Consider the following 26,697-nt stretch of genomic DNA (forward strand, 5'->3'; position numbering starts at 1 on the left):
TTCAGACACTTCTGCTGGCATGAGAGGATGGGAGCCCTGGGAGCCAGCAGGGGCCGTGGGCATCACGGCTGCTCATACATACCATCATGGCAATGAGGGCACAGATGTAACTTTGTTTCATAATAAACTGGAACACAGAGACCATGGCATGGACTTTAATGCTTCTTTTTTCCTCATGGCTCCTTTCCTCTTCAAGTTCTTCTTTCTCATCCTCCTCTTCCTCTTTCTTTTCTAGATGGACAAATACTTGATATAACTATTTACACAAATATTTGCAATTTGTATAAATGTCCCAAGCAGTGCAGCACATGTATGCTTTTGGAATAGCCCTTTATTTAAGACTTCAGAAATTATTTCCAATTAATAAAGTAACATTTAAAGAATCAGTAAATTCTGCCTGGTCAGTGTAATGGGACTCAACACTCAGAAATTGCAGAAGAAAATTTCCATTTGAGAGGGAATGGAAGGCAGCCTCTAAGACGGTCCCCAATGCCCCCACCTCCTGGTGTTCATGCCCTTGTGTGACCCCTCCCTCCAACTGTGGTGGGATCTGTGACAGGCTTCTAACACTTCAGAAGGGTGCAGTATCACTTCCAGGATTCAGTGAAGAAAGACTGTGGCTTTCCCTTCTCTCAATCTGTTGCTCAGTTGTTCTGAGAGAAGCCAGCTGCCATGCTGCCAACTGCCCCATGGAGAGACCCAGGTGGCACGGATGTGTCTCCTAGAGCACATTATTTACATCAGCAACAAACCGTCCTCAGGAGCCTGAGGCCGGCCACAGCTGTGTGAGTGGTCATGGAGGCAGCCTCTCCCCAGGCCAGCCTTCAGAAGAGATGGCAGCCCCCTTGACTGCAACCGCATGAGTGACCTCCAGCCCAGGGAACCAGCCCAGTCACACCCAGATTCCTGACTCAGAGAAACCTGCCACACTGATGTCTTGAGCTACGAAGTAAAACTTTCTTTCTGTCCTGCTACACATAAACGGAGTACAGCAGGGAGTTTTTTAGCCCCACGAAGAGGAAATAGAAGCCACTGACAAAACAGTGACTGTGCAGACGACCCCATGCAGGCATCGAGGTGAGGCTGTGCTATGTCCTTGGACAGAAGCCCACTGTCTTTCATTCCTCCACTATCAGGACTGGATAAGCCTAGGGTTAATATGGAAAAGTCCACAGATCATACACAGGGATGAGAACACTGAATAGGATGGATTTACTACATGTTACTTCTCTGGTTGTGACACATTTTGTGTGTACAGATTCAATTAAATTTTTTTCCAGCTTTTGTTTTACTTTTGAAAGTTCAGTTTATAATTTGAATATGTTTGGTTTGTCCTTGTCAGCAGTCAAAATTCCATTTATTCTCATGTGAGTAATGTGTAAATAGAAGGATGACTTGGCTGTGACCTGAACATCTCTAATGTTAGAAGTCACAAATGCCAATTCTTGGGCACCGGCCTTTGTGATTCTGGTGCTGAGGCTCCAAAGACCGCACTTTGAAAAGCAATGCATTTCCTCGAGCTTTTCAGGTTAAGCCTGAGTTGCAAACACATGCATGTAGGAAGCAGAAACGAGCAACAAACTGCTGGGTCTGATGCTCTGTGGAGCTCACAGGTGCCCCTGGGGTTGAGGGGAGGGTGTGCTGGAGGAACTGACCTTGATGTAACCTTACCGAGGAATGTGGTATAATGTGACTAACCAGTTGCATGTTAAGTAGATAGACTGTCAGGGGCAACTACAGGAAGTACAGATAAAGAATTATGAAGAACAGAACATCAGAATAAGCCTGATAAGAAATTATGCAAAAATACCCTCAGAGTAAGCTTAATGTACCACTGATGCAAATCGCACAGCTGCTGGCCCTTCACTGAGGCAGGATCCTGTCTAACAACTCCAGCTCCAATTCCATGTAAACAGAGACACATGGCCACCGCAGCTTCGGAGTCACCGTGCTTCTACATGCATTCTGCTTTTTTTTTTTTTTCCCTCAATACTAAACTTTGCTAATTCTGTCTTTATGAATTGGCAATTGGCAATTCCTCGGCTGGCGCAATGACAATAGAGGTCAGAGGTCGAACCAACTGCTGCCTTGCAGAGAGGAGGGACTCATGTTGCCAGATGTTCACATAACTTCAGGGGATTCCAGAAATTTCCATTTCTAGGTCAGAGCTGCAGCTTTAAAATATTGATTACTATTAAATGCTATGCAGACCACAAAACAAGCCTGAGGGTGATACCTCAGCCCCGGGCCACATCAGTTTGTCATCTCTCATGAGTCTGCTTTCCTTCAACATAATAAACTGAGAGAAAAGGGAGAAAAGGCCTTGTACAAGTTTTAACCATCTCCTTTTTTTTAATAGACAAATACTCTTTTTGAAAATATTCATACGTTAACCAGCAAAACTATCAGCTATTGCTACAATATCAACCAACAGAAAGACTAACATACATATATTTCATGTAGCTATAAATAAGTTGACATGTTTAAACTATATTTTTACCTTTTGTTTTTCAAAGTTTGCTCTAATTATGCCACTCATTTTGTATGGAAGGATAGAACACAAATAGCAATATGTTGGGGCAAAATCGAGGCAGAACTCAAGGAAACCAGCTTAATTATACTGACCATGGAAGACAACACTTTAGTTTAAAAAAAAGAACCAGATCAAATAAAGAACAAACAGAAGAAAAAGAGATACTGGGCTGGTGGGTGAGAGGGACAAGCAGCCTGGGTGGAGCGTGGGCCCCAGCTGGCTCCTTACCTGCAGAGTCCTCACAGGGCTCCCACCGGTACTGGGGGGTGGCATACAGGTCACCTTTGGCGGGGCCGTTCTCCACGGGCAGGCTGGGGTGGATGGTGTGGTAGTCCACGGGGTTGCCATTCACAGTCACCAGCAGGCCCTAGGTTGCAAAGCACACCTGTGACAGCAGCTCTCGGAGTCAATGCAGATACACCACCTTCCTTTACTCCATGCACACCCCAACCGTGAAGAGCTGATTGAAACCTCAACAATGTGGTCAATTATCCAAGTATTTCAGCAAGATGAACTGTGTATATTCATTCTCTTCCTACATCTAGTGTCCACAGAGTGATGGCAGTAAAATGTACACCGGATCTTGTTGCCCTTCTGCTACAAACCATGCAATGCACCCTCTGTTCTCAGCCTAAAGTGCAAACTCCCATGAAAGCTTGACTGAGGTCTTCATGATCTGCTCTGAGCTCTCCAGCCTCAGCTCTCACCACTATCCACCTCCCTGCCTCCCTCCAGCCACAGGGAACTCTAGACCCTTCCTGGGCGCCGGCCTATCCCTGCCCAACCCTGCCCCACTCCCTATGTAGCGCTGCATGGGATTAATGCAGGCATTATGCACAGCTCAGTTGTAGTTTCTCTGCCCGATGCTGCAAGTGTGCCACCCCCTTGCTGTCCTACTAAGTGCAAGTGCCTGCTTTCCTGTCTGTCCGGCTTTACAATTTTTGAGACAAACATACGAATACACACACACACACACACACACACACACACACACTTGTGGGGATGGTCGGATGGGGAGGTGCATGTGTGTCCATGGACATGTGAGACTTTCTATTTAAATTATGTAATAGGTATATCTACAGAACTAAATGCTTTAAACAAAGCCCCACAAATATGGCTGTTTAAAAGTTTAAATATGTTTTGTATGACTATACTTAATCTAATATCACATGAGTCAGTGTTTTAACAGAGATAAGCCAGATCCAATTTCTGCAAAAAACTGAAAAGCTTAAGGAAATTTTATAGGTGATTAAAATATATTCAAAAGAGCTATAATTCTGTCACTTTTACACCACTTACACAAGCATAATGATAATTCTAAGGGTATACTAACATCAGATGGTTTGTAGTCATCCTGGGTCATGGACAAGAGCTGCAAAGAGCAACGTAGGACAGCACGTTAGTAAGTCAGCCAGCAGCCCTTCACTGTTTATAGATTTCTATAACATTTTACCATAAACACACCCATTCTTGTTAACTATCTGGATGCTAGTATGTTAAATTTGCCATGCAAAATATAAAGGGACAAATAACTGTATTTGATGTTGCTGTTTATTATAGTCATTTTCCAGCTTCTGAGGATAAGTTTTCATTCTAACAGCAAATAAGCAACCATAAACCACATGCCTATAAAAGTTACGTTTTTAAGTGTTTTGTTCTAATAGAATAAACTGCTTAGAACCCTTTGAGACATCTACAGAATTATGAAAGTATTTACTTTTCAAAAAATAGAAGTTTCATAATAGAGAAAAATTGATTTGTGGTACAGTGTGAGATTATTTGAAGATTTGCATATTGTCTACAACAAAATAATTATTATAGGACTGTGCTTTTTAACAATATCAGTGCCAGATGACTTGGGCTTGCCCCACATGATAATCAGCACAGCAAGTGGTTCTGCAGCATATTTGTTCAGGACTCATTTCCATTCTTAAAAATCACTGTGAGTCCCAAAGAGCTTTTATTTATGTGGGTTCTGTCTATCAATATCTACCATACTAGAAATTAAAACAGGCATTTAAAAATGTTTACTTATTCATTCATTAAAATTCTAAACATTCATTATATGTTAAAACAAATTATTCAAATACCTATATTTCTAAAAAAAAATAGTAAAGATAGTGTCATTGCTTTACACTTGTGCATGTTATTTTGACGTCTGGTTTCAGAGGAGACAACTGGATTCTCATATCTGTTTCTGCATTCAACATGCTGTGACATGTTGTTTTGGTTGAAGTATATGAAGAAAATATGGCTTCGCAGAGGTGATGCGGTTGGAAAAGGAGAGTATTTTAATACTCTCTCCAGATAATTGTGGACAGTCTTCTTTGCGACTACACCAAATCCAACCAGTGACAGTTTCTTGAAAGTTAGCTGCCGTGTAGACTCTGACCCCATATCAGTGTACTTTCCAGTCTCCGGTATGTTAAAAGCCCCTGGTGTCTCCTGCGCCGTGGGTGGGTCTCTGGTCCAGGCCTTGTCGTCTCAGGCAGTGGCGATTCTGAAGCAGTTGGTTCGCGGAGCCATACATCCCCACCCCATATTGACACGTTTCATGACACAACATTTAATATCACCCCCATGTCACCGGAAACGTCCTTAAATACTGGAAAGTTTTCACGCTCTCAGTGATGGATACAGGTTTTCCAAAATTCTAATTTTTCCTCAGATGCTTAAATTTTATCATCGGCGACAAATGCTGTCAGTCGCTCGCCTTGAAGGGACGAGCTCACTTCATGTAGTTTCAAGTCATTGTCTTGCAAACACCCAAACCTCAAGAAACATCATCTATGCATCAGCTTTTTTTTTTTTTTTCAAGAAACAGTGCAGCGCTGGGGAGACACCTCGGTACCGCTCACAGGGCTTTCACATGGAGGGCGCCACAGAATATTAAGGAAACCCGTGGCGGGGCTTTGGTGGGTGCTGCGCATGCGCAGCTGACCGGCGGGGTCCGCAGTCTCTGCGCATGCTCAGCTGCCCGGCTGGCTCCGCAGTCTCTGCGCATGCTCAGCTGGCCGGCGGGCTCCGCAGTCCCCCACGTGCCTCAGCGCGCCTCGGCCTCGATCTGTGCTTGGGTGCTGGCTCGCACCCACTTCTGCTTTTGTGCCATTAGGCAGAGATCATAAGTATTACTGTGGAAGCAGTTTTCAGCTTGAAAGGGTCTCACAGAATCTCCAAAGGGCCACAGGCCTCACTTGGAAGATGGCCGGGCTATCCTCTGTCGACATATATTCTTTTTTTTTTTTTGTCTTTTTTTGTGTCCGGCAACCAATCGCAACCCTCAGTGTCGCGCCCGTACCGGACCGGGACTGGCAACAGGATCGCAACCCTCGGTGTGGCTCCCACACCTCGCTCAGCCAGTGAGCGGCCGGTCTGTATGTGGGATCTGAACCCTAGGTGGGAGCGCCATCATGCTCCCAAGCGGCGCACTGTAGCAGTGCGCCACCGGGCCGGCCCTGACATATATTCTTTAGTGAAATGGGCAAGATACTCTGAATTTTAGGGAGGTAGCGAGAGGAAAGAGCCCCCATAAATATTCGGACGTCCTAGAGTGCCCCGTGTGCTCTGCTCTTCTGTCACCTGCCACAGCAGCTTACTCACAGACTGGCCCTACGGGACAGTCACGCTGAGAACAGGACTGTCGTAGAGAAACTCACCTGCCAGCATCAATCGGAAAACCGACTCCTCAATTCTCTAACGGACTAGGAAGCAAAATGCTGACTCCATCCAAGAATTACAAGAGTATCTGTCTTTAAAACATTGCTCATAGGCCATTTTAACAAGTCAATATAGCACTGGTTGAGGTGAGCTCAAAATGATCAATAAATGATCAGGAGACGATATAAATTATATATTATATGTAACATGCATGAATAATATGAATTACCATTTATGACTCACTTCTCCTTATCAGTGCGCACGACTGCCTCCTTAATCACATTCATACAGACTGTCTGGGTCTTCTCTAAGAGGTTATTGAGTTACTATGGCCAGCTACCCAACAAGATGAAATTATTTTTTGCAATGTACTTTTTGACTCTGAAATTTCACATCCCAGTGCTAATAGATTACTTCACTACTTTTTTGTTTTAAATAAAAAATTATTTTTTTAAATTAAGAAAATTCTTTCTTTAGAGGATTGAGACTTCAGTAGAAAGCACTGAAATGTAAAATGATGTTTCTATAGGGTCTGATGGGACCATGGTGTTTCCTTTAGAAACATTGTGTTCCCTTCTCTGAATAGTCCTCTCTGGTACTGAGCCTTCTAAATCAAACTATTTCTATAAACTTTGAGCAACCTGAGTTTACATATGATTTTATAAGGCTCATATCCAATAATAAAATACAAAACTAAGAAAATATGTTAGGAAATGAAATGTCCTCCCGGTGGCTTACTTTTCTCTCGTCGGTTGGGTAATGGGTTGCATACCACAGGCTCCGCCTCCGCTGGGCCATCATTTGGATAGGGCTACAAGCCAGGGCTCGATCCTCTTCCTTGGTCCTCTCATCCTGCACCTGAAACACAGAGTAACAGGAACAGCTCTGCTTCCCAAAGCAGTTCCTTAAGCAGCCTGGGTGGCCAAGAGAAAGCTTTCACCTTTGCCTCAATATGATTATTTTTTAAAGTGAATGTATGGGTTTTTATCCCACGTATGGCTTATAAACACATATATGGGTCATTATCAAGGCACTTTTTAAAATGAAAAAAAATCTGCCATGTAATTGATAAGCACATCAATTTTAAGTGTTCTCTGCTTTGTACTAAGCCCCATACGTGATAGAATATGCTCTAATGTTAAATATCCACAGCTTCTCAATGCATATTCTAAACTGCACTAGAAAGCAGCTAGAGTAAGAGCTTCCAAGAAAGTGCACAGTTAACTATGTAAGCCAACTGCTGCTTTATTAAAGGCAGAATCATCTAGAGATCACACACAGTATTAAGCAAGAACGTATCTAATGCACAAAACTGTTGCCTTGCTTAATGAGAAATTTGCCTAAGTTAGACAATTGGCCTCGGAGAGATTATAAAGAGGGGGTGTAAGAAACAGAATGATCTTAGATGATTTTGTATGTTTTCTCAATGAAGATGTCCCAATAAAAAGAGCATTAACATATCACTGATATGAGAGGGGAGGAATTGGCTCAGTCTCACTGCCCAGTTTCTGGGTTCCAGTGTCAGGGTAGAGCATCCAAGGGGAGCACCCTGACACCCTGGGCGGGAGTCTGTGCTTGCTCGGGGGTGGGGGGTTGCTGCTTTTCTCCATTTTTCAAACATGTTTGACAGACTTTTATCTTAGCACTCATATTTGGTGGCATTTTTCATTAAATGTGCAAGGTCATATGGAACTATGATATAATCAGTGGTCTTCTCTTCATTACCTCAATGAGTCCTTCTGTCCCAGCCAATTTGAAATAGAGACCACCTGAAATGCTGATGCTAGTATCAAGCTCTATTCTCCATACACCCCTCCAGACACCGGGATTGGTAATATTGTTGTCACCTGAATGGCCTGTACCTTAGGTTGTCTCCTCATTTCTCTCTGTGCCCACGTTTGCTCCCCCGACAGCCCACAGCCACGGAGCCAGAACATTGGCCTGATGTTTAAAACAGAGCCTGTGCCAAGCAGCTGCATGATCTGATAGACTACATGAGATGTCACAGAGAAAGCTAAAGGCACTGGGCATTTTCAATAACATGAATGCCTTAAAGTAATTTTTGTGACGTGTAAGACATTGTTCAGAAATAGCTCCCACAATATATTTTAATTTCTATGTACACGTTTTTATTTGTATATATACACATACATATATCCATTTGTATGTTGGTGGAGGAAGAAACTGCAATAAACCCTTTAAAGGATTTTACTGGCACAGTCAAATTTTAGAAGACAGTTGGAGAAAAACATAACAAAAGATGACTGGGATTCCTTAGGACCTTATAAAGCATTTTGTGTCTAAGCAGCTGTCAGCAGCCCAAAAGAAAGATGATCTATGAGAACTCGCTGACAAGGATGGCCTCTGAGACCCTAATCCTGCGCTTGGCTGTCTCGCCCCCCGCCCCCCAGTCTGTCTGTGCAGCGGGAGGAGGTGTCACATAGGCGGAAGCAGCACAGGTCCCATTTCTGCAGGTGGCACTTCTACCAGGGGTGGACAGGGACGTGCACCTGACAGTCTCATGGTCACTGTCTGGCTGAGGTCCCATTTGCTTCTTTTGGACTGCCTTTTCGCTTGTGGAATGTACACTTCTTCTTTGCCTACTGTGGTTGATGCTCTATGTGAGCCCCTAGATTAGCATCTGACGCAGTTGGCCTTCAAGAAATATTTGTTGACTGACTGACTGAATGTGTGGACATTATCTGTGGGTACGAAGACAGAAAAGAGGAGGGTAGGAAACTGCTCCAGGGCGCAGGCTAGAAGGCTGCAGTGGCGGTGGGACTGGACCACTGAGACTAGGGCCTGGCCATGCTTGTAGCACTGTTTGTGAGTCATGGGGTCCTCCCTGCAGGTGGAGGGGAAAAAGGTGAGAAACCCCCACCTACACTACTTGCCTCCTTCATGTGCCAGTGAGCTCCATACAGTCATTTAGGGGAAAGAAAAGCCGACTGAGGTTTTCTGTGGGAAAAGAGAGAAGCCACACAGGCTTTGGTCCTCCCCTCAAGAGTGCCACATCCTTGTTCATATTCCCACAGGGAATAAACGAGTCCTCAATTGTGCTGGAAGGTCATGTCCTAATCCCCATCCCTAGCAATGGGAAACTCAGGAGGCTACAGGCACCACCGAGAGCTGGGCTATCACACTAACATCCTCAGAGGCTAGGAGGGCTGGAGAAGATTTGGAAAACTCCAATCACCGTGATAATAGTGGTTATGTGGTCTCTAAGACCCTAGCTTTGTTGTCAAACTTGGGTTTAAATCTGATTCACACTGGGCCGGCCCGGTGGCGCACTGGAGAGTGCGCCGCTTGGGAGCGCGGTGGCGCTCCCGCCAAGGGTTTGGATCCCATGTGGAGACCGGTTCCCGCTCGCTGGCTGAGCGCGGTGCAGGCGCAACACCGAGGGTTGCAATCCCGTTACCGGTCAGTAAAAAAGACAAAAAAAGGAAAAAAAAAATCTGATTCATACCACTTAGTAAGAGTGATTTTTAGAAAAATTTACTTCTCTCGGCTCATTTTCCTCATCTGCAATATGAGCATAATACCTATTCTTCATAGTTACTTCATGGATTTAATGAGATGCTGTGTGTGAACCGCCCAGCATATTGCCTGGCACTCAGTAAGTGCTCAGTGACAGTGCGTCTTCCACTGTCTGCACCACCTGCCATTCTCAGCAGCACTAGTGATCTGAGCAAAGGGGACCTGGTTTTCATTCTGATAGCGTTTATGTTCACTCAATACTCCTCGCAGAGATAAAACTCTGTAACTAGAACACTAGAGTCATGTTGACTCTAGTATTGATTCGTCAATAGGTAGTAGGAATGAATCATTTCACCTGGAGATTTCAGGTTATTTTGCAGACAAGATCATGAGAACATTTTTATCCTTACAAGGGGCTCTTGTAGCCAGATACGGATCAGGGTGGCCAGCGTGTAGTACATCACCAGCAAGAGGATGGGGTTGGCATGGTGATACCACGACAGCTCCGGGTTTACTATAATCTTCCAAGTACTGGAACAGTCAGTTTGAATTACTGATTTGATACCGAACAACCTGTTTAAAACAAAGAAAATGCTTAAAAGATGCAATAAAGCATATATTCCTAACATAAAATAAAAACACCTTGCTGTCAGTGCATTGATGAGCTACTCCTAGGTTAATCCATCCTATTAGGTATTTTAATTACCGTTCTGCATATATAACTACATCTTTAAATAACAGATGTAGACTATATATATAATATACATATATTCATCCTTAAATCATATGTGTATACATAAAATTGATGCCAACATTAGCCAAATGATCGTTATATCAGTCCAAAAATCGAGTTAATTCTAAATCCTTGCACGCCTATCAGACATTTATGTTTTAATTATCAATCAGCCCTATTAAAATTCTGCATTATTGTAATGATAACTATGTGGTAACATGTTACTAAGTCCAGCTAAATGAGCAAGTATTTTGTTTTTGTCTAGATTTATCATTAGCTATTCAGCTAGAGTTAATATTATTGTGAAAATATTGACATTGGAGATAGTTCTACAGTTCAGCCATAAAAGTCATATATTATATAGTAGAATTTCTGTAAAATGTATTTCCGTCAAATTTTGCTCATGGGCAATTTGATTTTTTCAAAGCTTTATAATTAATCATTTACTTTGAAATATGATTTTATGAGGCTCGTTAAATTTTAAAGTGGTTTATTTTTTATGCTGATTTATAGTATATAATCAGAATCTGTCTGATTATATAGTGGAAATTAAATAGTAGAATGTATGTGATTATATAATGGGAAAATGTGTAAAATATGATTCATTTAGAAGTTTCATTTTGACATGCGGTTTTTCTAAAAAAGAACCCTACGAAGTGAATAAAACTTTTACATGTTAAGTGAGTTTCATACCCTTCGATCGTTTGCATGTTTCATATGAGAACTTCCTTTAATTTTATGTTACATTCTTCATTCAGTTATAAGATCTTCAAAGACTGAATGTCCCCCCATAACACTTCTCAGTGCAATGACTGTTTTCTATCACAACACGATGGCAGTGTTAGAGTATTGCTGAGCACAGATTTCAAAGTAAGTAAATTAAACTAAATTTCTTAAGTTTTATCAGAAAAAAATAAGTTATACTAGAATTTGCTCTTATTATAGGTGTTGGGAAAATATAGGAAAATGGTCAGGGCCCCTCAGATGTTCAGAATCTTGCCAAGCATTTGATGTAAATAGGCACATGTGCTCAGGTGTTCCTTGGTTACTACTTAATGTAACTGCGCATGTGCACCCAGGTGTCCTGGGTTATGGACTTAAGTATAAAGGATGAGTGGCTCTGATCCTTAGTGCCTCCCACCCCTGGGATGCCCCTGGTGGGGGAGGGGGCATGTGAAGGCTACTACTGCTGCTAGTGCCCCCGGGACCCTCTGCAAGGCCACCACCATGGCCGGATCTGTAAGCTACCAGACCTGTAAGCTGCTGCCCTTGAGGAAGCTGAGGACTGAGCTCGAGTCATCTGCCAACACCTCCCGGGATCTTTCCCAATCACCTAGCATGGAACTGCGTGTGAGGCGTCTGGTGACCCAGTCTGTACAATGGGTTTGAAGTGTCTGAGCCCTAGTTCTGATGTAAATGGAAACTTAGTATAACTAAAATAATAACTAAATAATGAAACATTTTGTCCTTAGTTATGATTTGCCTTGCTTTACAATAGGTCTTCCCCGCCGCCCCAGGTACAAGCAGATTTTTTATAGTTAGCATTTGAAAGAAAAATTTCCTGAGTTCTCTTGCCCTATACCTTGGCACAAATGCTAGAAATGACCTCATCAATCGTCAGTTTAAAAATACCTGTTTGGCCCCATCAGAAATTTAACTAATTTTCTGCAGCTGTTTGTAAACTGCACTATGTGCCTTCTAGAAGGCTTCATATCACATCAACACTTCATACCTTACCACTGATATCATAACTTATTTCAAACAGATTTTGTGCATTTCGACATGAGCACTGAAGAATCAGACATATTTTGTACTACCAGTGCATGGACCTAACAAAAATGAGTACAAACTATAGAGGGCAGATTGCTGTACTCTATAAGGCATTTTTTCCTAACAGAGCTATGCAAATACCATAAGACCTAAGATTTCTCATATGTATGTTTTAAAGAGATTGGAACCCATGGCTAGGCAAGCTGTAACCAGCACCTTGGGGCCCTGCCAAGCTCCTGAGCCACGGATCTGGGGGAAGCTGAACCCAACTGAAACCACATAAAGAGCACACCAAAAACACCATTTCCATGCGGGTAGCTCACCACCGCCACTGCAATTGCCATGGCTGCCACAAAAATGGCTAGTCTTTATAGCAGCAGTCTCAGCCACCATGCAGATGGCATGACAGACTCCCAACTGTATTGACACAAGGAGAGGCACCAGTGGAGACCAGAAAAACAAAACAAAACAAAACAAAAAACCCGAAGAGGTCCTCTTTCTCTGCAAAGCACACTCCAAAGTAATAGAAGAAGCATCTGATTTATAATAGGAGAGGACTTTATCACAGCTGTCTCAGTACTGGACAGATCATCTAGGCAACAAACCAACAGAGGAACAGTTAATCTATCAGATGGAGAGAACAAACCTATGGTTATGGAGTGAGGGAGAGGGAGAAGGGAATGTGGGACGGGAAGGAGATTGGATAAGGGGCATAAAGAATAAGTATGATTTGTAACAATGAATATGCTAATAGAAAATAAAAAGAAAAAATAATTTGAGATAATTTACACAGGACTAATACAAACTTTATGCTTACTGAAAAATAAAAAATACACTGTTTTTAAAAATATGAAAAAAACAATAAATAAAGAGCTTGGATACTGCAGGAAGGACTGTGTGCAAGACTGGTCTACAAGGAAATGTGTACCTGAAGTTTCACATCGTCTGGCTGCAACTCTACCATTCTATGCAGTATCCCACTATTACTTAATTTACCTAACATTTTATTTTCCAGGATTATACCTCCACAAGACAAGACAAGGAAGAGTGATACCATGATGCATGTCCTGCAGGGGTCACTCTCTACCTACAATGATGGCACATGCCAGCTTGGTGAGAGCAAAGTGCTAACGGAAGGCCTTTTTGTTGAGGGTTTTGGGATGGGCACTGGGAAAAATAGTCTGGAGGAAGAATGCAGGACATTTGGGACAGTTAGTCCAGAAAAGCTAGATGAGTGGATAAGGGAGAAGAGAAATCCTGAAAAATTGATGAGGTGTTGCCAGGCTGTGGGGTTGGGCTGGGGAGAGAGTCAGAGATTGGGCACCATGAGAGCAAAGACTATTTTGCTACTGATGCATCACTGGGTATTTATAAATTTCATTTTATCTTGATTACACCCACATAACTTCTAGGGTCTTTAAAGAGGAGGTGGTCTAGCATTCAAACTAATTGAATACAAATATCTATATATTTAAAACTTATCAGTCACAAAATACACATAAAAATGACTATCTCAAATCTCTCCGTGGAAATGTCTCTGCTGAGAATTATGTGAAGGTACAATTGCAGAACAGTGTCTTCCATTTACTGCTTATTTGCAAATAGAAAGATAAAGCTTTTCTCTTCCATGCACTTGACATGTCCTATGTTTATCTTTCATCCCAGGCCTGGTTGTGTAGACAATGACTATTGCTTGTATTTGGTAAGTGACTCACTGTCTCTGAGCGTTCACTTCCTAATGAAAAACAGAATGTGGGGGTGTGGTGAGGATGTAAGTACGTAGACAAAGAAAGGACATTTGTTAGATCTCACGCTATACACTTCAGATCTCACAAACTCTTCTGTTTCCCAAAGGATACCTGAAGGTCCCCGGTGACACTCAGCTCCCAGAAGAGATGGTCTGCTCTGGGGCATAATCTCCAGCTTTGGTACCTGGCCTGTCTCCCCTGCTCTGTATCTCATGACAGCATTCCTGTCCACAGAGCACGGCCTCACTTCTCTTCCCAGATGACCACAATGCCAAGGGCGGTCTCCCTGCCTCTACGTTTTCCCCGGTCCACACTGACCACTGCCAGGGTTACTTCAGAAAGCTCAGTTCAGCAGGCTGCCTTTTTCTTCCTATCTCCTATTTCCCCACTACCTGGAGAATAACCCCAAGTCCCAGCAACATGTCTCCGAGGTCTTCAGCAACCCAGTCTCCTCTTCTTTCCCCCTTGGCATGTAAACTTGAGCTACACTGGACTATTTAAGGGTTTACATAAAATCTCAGTCTCTTTGTTCTTGCCTATTCCTTGTTTTTCCAGGATTCTTTCTGATAGCTGTGACTTTTCTGGGGTCACCAAATCAAGAATTAGGGGCATGTGTTACCAAGTGGGCTTTTCCCACTCCTTGGCAATGGGGATGCATGGAGTAGGCCAGGCAGGGCTTCACAGACTCTCCCATGTCTCGCAGGACAACTCCAGCCCCCCATCCCAAGTACATCCTGTAATATATACATATCAGTGTATTCCTGCTCAACTGCCCCAAATATCGCAGGGTCACCCAAGACACCAGCTGTCCAGGAATGGTGATTATACTACGACCATGTCACACCACTGGAACTCTAGTGCTAACTTCTGACAATTAGTTTTTCCTGTAGTCGCCACTTCTTCCTCATTTTTTCTTTCAGCCCAATGTAAACCAACACACTAAAACCAATCCATTCTCTTGGGCCGGCCCTGTGGCGCACTGCTACAGTGCACCGCTTGGGAGTGCGGTGGCGCTCCCGCTGAGGGTTCGGATCCCACATACAGACCGGTTCCCACTCACTGGCTGAGCGAGGTGCGGGTGCAACACTGAGGGTTGCGATCCCGTTGCCGGACACAACAAAAGACAAAAAGGAAAAAAAAAAAAAACCAATCCATTCTCATTCCTTCTACCTATCCCTTTTTGTTGTTGTTGGACATCCCTGACACCATCAAGTCCAGCTCCAAAGGTACCATCTCCGGGAAACGTCTATGATTTCTCTGAATTGGAACCAATTTGCCCTATGCCTCCATAACAACTGTATTTGTAGTCATAATTTGAATTTCCATTATTGTTAGTTTATGTGCTTGTTTCGATGCCCAATAATAATAGAAATTATTGGTAAATGACTCGCTGTCTCTGAGTATTCACTTCCTAATGAAAAATAGAATGCCCACTTAACAATAATTTCTATTATTGTTAGTTTATGTGCTTGTTTGATTCTAATTCCTTCAGAAAAGGGTATATGTCTCATCATCTTGTCTTTATGGCAGTGCCTACTAAATGGAAGGCTTTAAATGTTAAGTTTATTTAATTGAATTAAATGTGCTGAGAATAAGTAATACCATTAAGTTATAGTAGGTGGTCATGATTACAGTAGGAGCAGAGACTAAGGGATGGCCAAGTTTCTGCTTTTAAAAAGCAAAGAGAAGGAAGGGATGGTAAGGGGCTGTAGATACGTAAGAATATTCTAGAGTTTTTAGAGAAACACTGCTGGTGCCTGGACCCCAACATCCATGATTTTATGGTTCCTAGTTTGGAAAATAAGAACACAAAATAAGTAGTAAAGGCACCAAAAAACCCCAGTTTAATTTACTTAAAGCATATCTTGGGTCATATATAGCAGATAGTTATTTTTTTTCTCTACTGGCTGTAAACAAGAATCTTTAATTTTATTTTCTGAATGATACTAGCTTGGTTTTTTCTTTAACTGAGAATCTAGTTTTATAATTACACAGTAAGAGTTTCAAATATTCAATAGGAACAAAATATAAAGCAGCTTGGGTGATTCCTTCAAGATCCTACAACTGCACATTACTCAGGTTATTATGTATAAAAATTGATTCCATGCTCTTTGATGAAAGAGGCCATCGCAGCAATAGGAAGTGTCTCTCATCATGTCACTTCAATTGCTCTTCCTCCCCAGGGCCAAGCGAGCGGCTGGCGCCCTCAGCTCTGCGGTTTCCCCCTTGCAGATGCCCCTCTGCCCCTCAGGGAGCAAGCACACTGTATTTTTCTCTCCCTTGGAAGCACTCATAACACCTGACTGCATGATTATAAATTGGCAGGGCATTTGTTTCCACTTGCACATGTTGGCAGATTTATAAAACCTCCACCTGTTTTCAGGTTCACTCCAGACCACATCTGCTCAGTCTCTAGCAATACAGCACAGGAACCCAGCCATGTGCAAGATATACGTAATACTGAAAATAACACCACACAATTTTTTTAAAAAATTGTGGCAAATTGCACATTACATAAAATTGGCCATTCTAACGGTTTTTAAGTATACAATTTGGTGGTATTAACTACATTCATATCATTGTGCAACCAATCTCTAACTTTTCATCTTGCAGAACTAAAGCTCTAAACCCATTAAACAACAACCTCCTATTCCCTCCTCCCCCAGTCCCTGGAAACCACCATTCTACTTTCTGTATCTATGTGTTTGACTACTAGGTACCTAACGTAAATGGAATCACACAGTATTGGTCTTTTTGTGACTGGCTTATTTCATCTAGTATAATGGCCTCAAGGTTCATACATGTTGTAGATGTGTCAGGATTTCCTTCAATTTAAGGCTAAATAGTATTCCACTGTGTGTGTATACCACATTTTGTTTCTCCATTCATGTTTCGATAGGCACTATCACCTTTTAACTATTGTGTATAATGATGTTGTGAACATGGATGTACAAATATCTCTTCAAGACCCTGCTTTCAATTTTTTTAGGTATACAACCAGAAGTGGAATCGTTGCACCATATAGTAGTTCTATTTTTAATTTTTTGAGGAACCTCCATACCGTTTCCCATAGCAACTGCACCATTTTACAGTCCCACCTGCAGTGTACAAAGCTTCCACTTTCTCCACATCTTTGCCAACACCTGTTACTTTAATGTTTTTTCAGAGGAGCCCTCTTAATAGGTGTGAGGTGGAGCACAACACTTTTAATTTAACCTTTTCTTCTCAAGAGCTCGGAACCCTTTATGATACATGCCTCTTATGGGGGGACATATTCCTCAACCAAATGAGCATTAGCTAATTAAGGTGGGTGAGGGTTGATAGAAGACTAAGGCAAGTTTTAAATCCTCTGATGAAGCCAGGAAATATATTCTTTCCAACTAGCATAAAATGATTGTTTTGGGACAAATAATCCTCTAGAGATTATCCTTTAATCTATTACTTTTTACTTAAATTATTATCTATTTTCTTTTAACAATCCCAGTTTTCACCTCACATCCTTTAATTGACACAAATGAGGAACAGAATGGAGAGAGAAATGGAAGGAACAGTAGTGCTGGGAGGCAGATGTTTCTCAGGAAGTTTGAGAATTTGAGTATAAAACACAGGCACTGGGTCAGAAACCAGACTCAAAAGAGAGGTGGCTGCTGATGCACTGCCTAGCTAAACCAAGATTGAAGTTCTTGCACTGTCAGACCTCCAGGGTGCTCAGTCACGCTGTTCCCACACTATTTTACCTGAAAAGGGGTTTGGCGATAGACCCCAAGGGTCCCAAGGCTCCCAATGGGGAATTCCCAGGCTGAATATTCAGAAAGTTCATGAAACAAAAGAAGCTGAGCAAATCCATGTCCATTATCACTGACCAGTGAGACACACCTCTCTGACTCAGTTGAGTACCCAGCAACAAACAGCAAGCAGCCTTGCAAGAAGAAGCAGGAAAGCCTCATTTCTGCAAGCAAGTCCTGGTGCAGAGGACTTTAGGATTAATTGTGTTTGAAGGCGAAAACCTAGCAATAACTGCAGCTACTACCCACAGATGGTCCCTGGGGATTGAATTCTTAAAGCCAACACGGGTACTCTGAAGAAACCTGTAGAACTAATTATGGGGGAAAATCATCAGGCACCTAAAAATAGCCAACTTTTCTTTTTCTTCCAACCCCTGCCCACCCTTTCCCTACCCTCATGGTTATTAACTCAATGGTAACAAAATATGGGTTATATTTTACAGGTTAAAAAAAAAAGTGATGAAGATTCAGTCAGGCACCTAAAAATAGCCAACTTTTCTTTTTCTTCCAACCCCTGCCCACCCTTTCCCTACCCTCATGGTTATTAGCTCAATGGTAACAAAATATGGGTTATATTTTACAGGTTAAAAAAAAAAGTGATGAAGATTCAGGTGGCACATATGCGGGGACTTCAAAATGTTTGTGGAAATATGGAATCAAAAGAAAAATAAAAAATATAAACTTTATTTTTCAACGTAACTCCATCAAGTTCAAGACACTTTTGTAAGCAATGATACCAGCCCTTTAGTCCATCCCTAAAGAACTGAGGGTCCTTGGAAATTAAAAATGTCAATGTGGTCTTTTCTACATTACTAACTGAAGAAAAATGGGTGCCCTTTAATGATTTTTTAAGATTAGGGAACAAAAAGAAGTCATAAAGAGCCAAATCTAGACTGTAAGGTGGATGCCTAATAATTTCCCATCAAAACTCTCACAAAATTGCTCTTGTTTGGTGAGAGGAATGAGCAGGAGCATTGTTGTGGTGGACAAAGACTCTGGTGAGACTTTCTGGAGCATTTCTCTGTTAAATCTTTGGCTGACTTTCTGAAAACACTCTCATAATAAGCAGATGTTATCATTCTTTGGCCCTCCAGAAAGTCAACAAGCAAAATACCTTGAGCATCCCAAAAAGCTGTTGCCCCGACCCCTTGACCAGTCTGCTTCTGCTTTGACTGGACCACTTCCACCTCTTGGTAGCCATGGCTTTGATTGTGCTTTGTCTTCAGGATTGTACTGGCAAAGCCATCTCCTGTTATAATTCTTTGAAGAAATGCTTCAGGATCTGGAAGTTATTTGTTTAAACTTTCATCAAAAGCTCTGCCCTTGCCTGTAGTTGATTTGGGCATAACAGTTTTGGTACCCATCAAGCAGAAAGTTGGCTCAACTGTAATTTTTCAGTCAGAACTGTGTAAGCTAAACCAGTTGAAATGTCTAAGCTAGTATACATTAGCTACTAGCTAATGTGTAAGCTATTGCTTCTGCTGTTAATCATCAGTCCTCTTCAATTAGGGGCAAGAACAAGGTTAATTTTTTCCTCGTGGATGGTCTGCTGCTGTGGGCTTCATCTTTAACATTGTCCCATCCCTTCTTAAAACAAGTTATTTATTTATAAACTGCTGACTTCTATGGGGCATTGTCTCCACAAACTTTTTGTGAAGTATCAATAATTTCACCATTCTTCCATCCATGCTTCACCATAAATTCAATGTTTGTTCTTGCTTTTATTTTAGCAGAATTCATGCTGCTCTGATAGGGGCTCTTTTCAAACTTAGGTCTTATCATTCTTAGTGCCTCAAACTAGATCCTGTTCAGACATGTTAATACAAGTTAGTATGAGTTTATTTTGGTGCAAAAAGATTTGCAATCATGTATAGTTTTTTTTTCATAATATGCATTTCCATGAACTTTTTGAAGACTCCTTGTATCTATTTAATATTTTTATTTTAAGACACATCTCTTTGGGCTGGCCCTGTGGCTCACTTGGGAGAGTGCAGCGCTGATAGTGCAGAGGCCGTGGGTTCGGATCCTATATAGGGATGGCCGGTGCGCTCACTAGCTGAGCGTGGTGCAGACAACACCGAGCCAGGGGTTACGATCCCCTTACCGGTCCCCCCCCCCCAAAAAAAGATGAATCTCTTTAATTAAATGGCATTTGCATAAACCCACAATAAACTTGAAAAAAACAGAGGCTACAGGGCTAAATGGAAAGAACAAGAATCCAGATTTGGATTCAGATCCTGCCTATATTATTACCTGTGTGACCTTGAGTATGGCATTTAACTATTTTAAGCTCCAACTTCCTCATTTGGAAAATGAGCCTAGTAAATAATGTATCTTGAAGATACTGTAAGGATTAGAAATCACAGGCATAAAGCTTTTTAAATATTTCTCATGTCAGTTCAACTCAGAATTCTTGAAATGGAGTTTGTAAATGTACCGCATAAAATTGTTTTGAATGGCAAGCTATATGGTCACTAAATTCTTATGTGATAGATATTAATTTCTCCCTTGTATAAAAGTATAGATGTAGGCAGTTCAATTAGAATTTTAACTTTTATTTGGACAGCAACGTATCTAGATAATATTCTGGGTGCTGTTAATGATTAAATTTAGAACAGTCTCTCAATGAAACATTCAAGTTATGATCTAAATATTAGTGTACTTTCTTCTTACACGTAGAACATACTCTTTCCCTCTCCAAGAAAAACAATTCCTCAATTCTACACAGTTATACAACTCACTAGTTCAATTCCTAGGTGACACCTGGTCCTTACTTAGAATTCAGGATATAGCTCCTTAATAGGTCTGCAAAATTGCACCCAATATGCTTCAGTGGCATAGTAACATAAGTGCATTTGGAAATAGGGAGTATGGGAAACACTCCACAGCCACTAGACTGTAATTATTATCAAATCCCACTAGACAGGAATTGGGAAGACTTCCTTGTCTGCCTGGGAAGACTTCCTTCCTGGCAGACAGGGAAGTCTATGCTTGCAGCTCTTGTTTCTTTTCATTAGGAGGAACTTTCTTGTCCATTGTCACTCATGATCTGTGGCTTTGATCTCTGCCAATCTGAGTCCTATCCATTCACAGACCCACCCCACCTGCTAGGTGTGAGGTGTACTTGATATTTATATTTCTCATTTAACCACAGGTCACAATGTCTTATATCATTAGTCTTCTCTTATGTGTCTGTGTCCTGTGTCTCCAAATAGGTTGCAAACTCCTTAAGAGCCCAAATCATGTATTTCTTAGTAGCTTCCAAAGCACCTAGAATAGTTTTCTATACATGGCACATGCTCAGAATTATTACAATGGTGGCCCTAAGAATACTAATTATTACTAATAATTTTGCAATAATTATCAATTGATAATTAAAGATTTTTACATTTCATTTATGTAACCGATGCAAAAAATAATGTTGAAGACATAAGTATTGCCAATGTATTCTAAAGAGTCAGCAATAGAGGACTTGAAACTGCCTGTTTTTGATAAGTTTTTAACACTGACTGCTCTATCAATGTTCAACATGTCACTTAACAAAAATCCCCAGGACAAGCAGTTCCAGGTTGATTAATTCAGTGCACAATCACCCAGATGTTCTCTCTTTTCCCTTCTGTTTTTCTCAGTGCATTGTTGGTGTTACCTTCATGCTTTTTCCCTCATGGTCACAAGAAGCTGATGCAGTTTCAGACATAATATGTTCACAAAACTTCATTAGGAGGTAGAGAAAAGGAGAATCTCATTTGAAGAGTTTTTCATCTGTAGATTCAAGTTTTTACCTGGAATCATTTTCCTTCAGTCTGAAGTACATCCTTTGATATTTTGTGAAGTGCAGATCTGCTGGTGCTAAATTCTCTCAGTTTTTGTTGTTTAAGAATATCTTTATTTGACCTTTGTTTTTCCACCTATATCTTTGGATACAGAGTTACAGGTTCATAGTATTTTCTTTGTTTTGTTTTCCTTCCAGTAGAACTTCAATGATGCTGTCCTATTGCTTTTTGACTGGCATAATTCCTGGTGAAAAGTCTGTGGTGATTCTCACCATTGCTCCCTTTCACATAATGTGTCTCTTTATTTGTCTGCTTTTAATATTTTTATCTATTACTGGTATTCAAAAATTTAATTATATTGTGTTTTGGTGGGACTTTGTGTTTGTTTAGATTGAGGTTTGTTGGATCTGGGTTTACATTTTTCATCAAACCTGGTAAACATGTCGCCACTATTTCTTAAAATATATTTTTCTATACTCATACCTTTCTGGGACTCCAATTACATTTGTGTTAAATCTCTTGAAACTGTCCTATAGGTCATTATGGTTCTCTTTTGCCACCCCCCCCCATCTCTTTTCTCTCTGTGCTTCCATTTGGGTAGATTCTATCTATATTGAAGTTCATCAGTCTTTTCTGCAGCATCTAATTTGCTCATAAGCCCATTCAGTGGACTTTTTATTTTAGCTGTAGTATTTCTTTTTTCGCTTTCTCAGTTCCATTTGTTCACTTTGTCCATCGGTTGTTTTTTATATATTCCATTTCTGTTTTCATTGTGTTCTTGTTCTTTAATCTTAAAAATACTTAAGAGAGCTATTTTAAAGAGTCGTCACTTCCAGGTCAGTTTTCATTGATTGAGTTTTCTCTTATTTTTCACATGTCTGAAATTTTTCATCTGGATGCTGGAAATTGTTATTTTCACATTAGTGAGTGTCTGAATTTTGTTATCCTTCTTTAAAGAGTGTTGAGTTTTGTTCTGTTAGGAAGTGAAATTACTTACATATCAACCTTCTCCTAGTAGGATTTTTATATTAAGTTTTGTTATGATGGATCTGGAGTAGACTTTACTGAGACCCGGTAGAGTAGTAAATCATTTCACTCTGGCCAGAATTAAAATGTTTTCTCAATCCTCTGTGAGCTCTGGGAGTTATTGAGTTTAAAGTTTGCTCTTTTCCCTGGAGTTTTGCTTTGCCTGGCTTCATGGTGTCTTATCCTATGCATGTATAACTTAGAATTCAGCTAAAGTATTTGGGTGACACCATGCAGGTTTCTGGAGCTCTTTCTCTGCCTAGTTTCCTTCTCTCCATTACTCTGTGGCACAAATTTCAGCTCCCTCAGCCTCTCCAACTTCTGAACTCCATTTCTCAGTGAGCTTAGCAAAACTGCCATGCACGGCTTGGATTCCCTTTCTTGTGTAATGTGTAATAAACGCTACCATACAGAAAACCTAAATAATCATAGAACTTATCCTCCTGTCTCCTTTTTTTCAGGCATCATAACCCTGCACTTCTAATTTTCCAGTGCCTGAACACAGTGGTTTTATATTTGTTGTCTAGTTTCCTCTTTGATTACGAGAGGAAGGATAGTCCAGTACACTTTATTTATCTTTTTAACTCTTGTCTTACTAATATGCATACATACTTGCATAATGATATCTACCTACCTACCTACATACCTAACTAGGAGTAGGACGTTCTGGTTAACAGAAAAAATTTTATAATAGGTTTTCTGTATATAAACACAATCTGAATAATGAATATCTGATTTGTAAATGGCCCATACATAAAAATGAATTATTTCATCTTGCCTCATTTTCTCTCTTCTTACCTCATTTCAGATACAACCTAAAAGTATTCCAGATTGCTGGCACTAGAACATATTAATCACATATCCCCCACCACCACCACCCTTTTTCACATCAGAGACTCTACCCACAGCACATTCCTTCTCCTTTTCTATCTCTTACCATTTACAATGTACACTCCATGTAGACACATATCTTCTTTTATCTCCTTCCACACTTCCATCTTTCTTGAATTCTTACCAGAGAATCCCAGGAAAATTCCTTCTCTTTTTACTCTCTTTTCATATTTTTTATAAATCCAAAAGTGATTCTTGTCATGTATTATAAATGCAATAGTGGCTAGTATAAGTTTGTGTTGGGGTAAATCAAAATTACACATTTTATAATGAAAATAGACTTAATATAAGATTTAAAATCAAGTCCTATCATCTTCTAAAATGTGTTTCTCAAGTTATCTCTGAGGCCTATTAAAAAATTCCTATCAATTGTGTACTGATTCATTTGGGGTTAGTAGAAAAACAATCACGTGCTTGGATGTCACAGCAATGTCACATTGCTATATACATTTTAAATGCTTTCTCTCAATTTCTGTACTTAATTTGTTGAAAACCTGTTTCAAACAATTCATGGAGAGCAGTAATTTAGGGTATTTCAGACCCTGTCAGAATATTGCAATAGCCTCTCATGAATAGCTCATCCATCTCTAATTTATCTTTTTCTGCAGCTACATCACTGAAAATAAACAGATAAAACTTTTCTTCTCAATGTAATTGATTTTCTTAAAATTAGCAGTATAATCAATGATGGGTAATTAAAATTCCCTTTTCAGGAGGGGGGTACACTTAAAAATATTTTTGAGGAAACACTAAAACAGATTTCCTGTTGTGCTTTGTGCCTTAAGGGTGTTTGAAAGCTAGTTGAAGAAGTCCCTGAGAAGGAATGCTGGCAACCAAAGCTCTGGTTCCTTCCTACTAAGCCCCGGAACCTTCAAAGTATGGAAAGAACCATGCCTGTGTCTTCAGGCCTCCAATCAGCCTAGTGGAATCAGCTCTCATGGATAAAAAAGGACTAAAAATGCTGACTAAAGAACATGCTGGCAGAAGCCAGCTTACCACACCTCCTGTTGGATATTACTAACATTTCTCTTTGCAATTTTGTATTTAGTGTGTCTTGGCTGTGGCCCATAAGCTGCTAATGAATGTCTACTTCGTGAGTTTCTAGAGGTGGTACAAGCCAGGAGACAGCCAAAACATGAAGCCTGATACTTTGGATTACACCAGCTTTCATAAATTAAACTTGGAAACTAATGTTTATATCCAACCCCCCCAAAATCAGTGGTTCAACAAACTTTTGGGACTCAGCTAGATGGAAATCTATGAACTTCTTAGAATGTTATGTAGGCCACTATTTTTAAATAAGAGAGTATATCTTAACATTAAGAGTATTTGAATACTTTATAACTTTTTATTTAATGATTCAGAAAATATTTACGATATTTCATGACCTTACATCCACTATTGGGAATACCAATTCCATTATAAGGTACCATATAGGTAGAGGCATAGATGTTGTAAGAATTTGCACTGGCCCTCTGAAATGTCTAAGTTCTCTTTTTAGACAAGAAAGATCTGGTTATTTTTTGTCTTTTTTATTAAAAATAGTTAACTTGAGCTTTCAAACTTAAATAGGAATTTCTTTTTCTGTTGTATTTGACTTTGAATTTTACTTATTGCATATTTTGGAGACTACTAACAAAATCTACATGCAGCTTTGTTTTATTTCCTTCATAACTATGATGAATTTTTAAATGATCTACCCAACAATGACAGTATGTAAGAGAAACACTACATATAGCCCTGAATATTTTCTCACACATACCTTAATGGTACTAAAGTGACATATTTTCTATCTAATAAATATGGAAAATAAAAGATTCAGAGCTGTGTATTATTTTGATGAATTCTTGAGGGAATCATTTTTTTCCTTGAATTACTTTCCATCCTCTTATATAGCTTTGCTTAAATTGAAATAACCAACACTGAGAGAACAAAGTGTGTGCAGAGGAACAAAAGGTGGGAGAGGAGATAAAATTAAGTGAAGTCTACAGGTGCAGATACAGGCAAGATAAATCCAATCTTGGAAGTATGGGAGGGAGAAAGTATCCTGCAAAAATTTGCCATCAATGCAAGAGACTTAATTGAATCACATACAAGTAAAATAATTTTACATTCCTAATATTGTGTGTAAGGATAAGGCTTATAAAACATACACATAAATACCCACTGCTAAGATGAAACAGATGTTAGCACTGCCACACTTGATTCTGCAGGGACACTTGCAAGAAAGAAATGAAAACTTAGTGTCCTAGCTGGAGTCTTGCTCATTATTCCATTGCTGCTCCTCTCCCTTCCTCATCGAACATTATCCTGAGTTTAGTATGCCTTCTTACCACAAATATTTAACTCCCTTTTGCTACATATGTATATCTCCATAAATAATGCATACACTTGTTACAAAAATTTAGCCTTATATAAATGGCCATATATTCTTATGCACATATACAACATAGTTCATTTTAACTTCTTGGTAATACTTGATTGCATAAAAAAAAAACAAAAACAGACTACTCTAGGGATCTAGAACCAGGGAATAACTTACAAAAGTAGAAAGATACAAGTATCATTAATTTGTGGGGAAAAAATGTGTTTATAATAAAGGCAACATGAAGGCGACATGAAGGCTTTCAGGACCTCTGTATTTTCAGAGCCTTGGCTTCTCATCTGCAGCTTTCTTTACAGGAGCTTTTCAAAACTTCTTAGGTCATATGTTTTATTTAGATAGAGACAAATTATTGCATATGTGTAGACATGTATATTTAAAGCTGTTATTGGGCATGGATAGTAATAGTACAAAATTGATAAAATTTTAGGGGCCAGCACGGTTTTATAATAAAGGCAACATGAAGGCGACATGAAGGCTTTCAGGACCTCTGTATTTTCAGAGCCTTGGCTTCTCATCTGCAGCTTTCTTTACAGGAGCTTTTCAAAACTTCTTAGGTCATATGTTTTATTTAGATAGAGACAAATTATTGCATATGTGTAGACATGTATATTTAAAGCTGTTATTGGGCATGGATAGTAATAGTACAAAATTGATAAAATTTTAGGGGCCAGCCCGGTGGCGCACTGGATAGTGCGCCACTTGGGAAGCGCGGCGGCGCTCCCGCCCGAGGGTTCGGATCCCACATACAGACCGGTTCCCGCTCACTGGCTGAGCGAGGCGCGGGAGCAACACCGAGGTTTGCAATCCCGTTGCCGGTCCCCGGTCCGGTACGGGGGCAACACTGAGGGTTGCGATCCGTTGCCAGGACACGGAAAACAGACAAAAGACAAAAAAAAAAAAAAAAAAAAAAAAAAAAAA

At 40.5% G+C, this 26,697-nt stretch overlaps 1 protein-coding gene across 1 annotated transcript in view; it reads right to left on the bottom strand.

Moving 5' to 3' along the window:
• LOC103604338 (piezo-type mechanosensitive ion channel component 2-like) overlaps positions 1-26,697 on the bottom strand; it is a gene marked incomplete at its 3' end in the record, with an annotated part of 102,556 nt that overhangs the window by 37,447 nt on the left and 38,412 nt on the right. Inside the window, exons 4-8 of the mRNA XM_008588897.1 lie at positions 10,078-10,240; positions 6,929-7,048; positions 3,867-3,905; positions 2,762-2,900; positions 83-231 (exon numbers count right to left, since the gene is read on the bottom strand). Coding sequence (XP_008587119.1) covers positions 83-231; positions 2,762-2,900; positions 3,867-3,905; positions 6,929-7,048; positions 10,078-10,240 — 610 coding nt within the window. The remainder of the gene's footprint in view (positions 1-82; positions 232-2,761; positions 2,901-3,866; positions 3,906-6,928; positions 7,049-10,077; positions 10,241-26,697) is intronic.

The sequence above is a fragment of the Galeopterus variegatus genome, unplaced genomic scaffold (genome assembly GCF_000696425.1).
Source record: "Galeopterus variegatus unplaced genomic scaffold, G_variegatus-3.0.2 Scaffold5091, whole genome shotgun sequence".
In the NCBI taxonomy this organism is placed as follows: domain Eukaryota; kingdom Metazoa; phylum Chordata; class Mammalia; order Dermoptera; family Cynocephalidae; genus Galeopterus; species Galeopterus variegatus.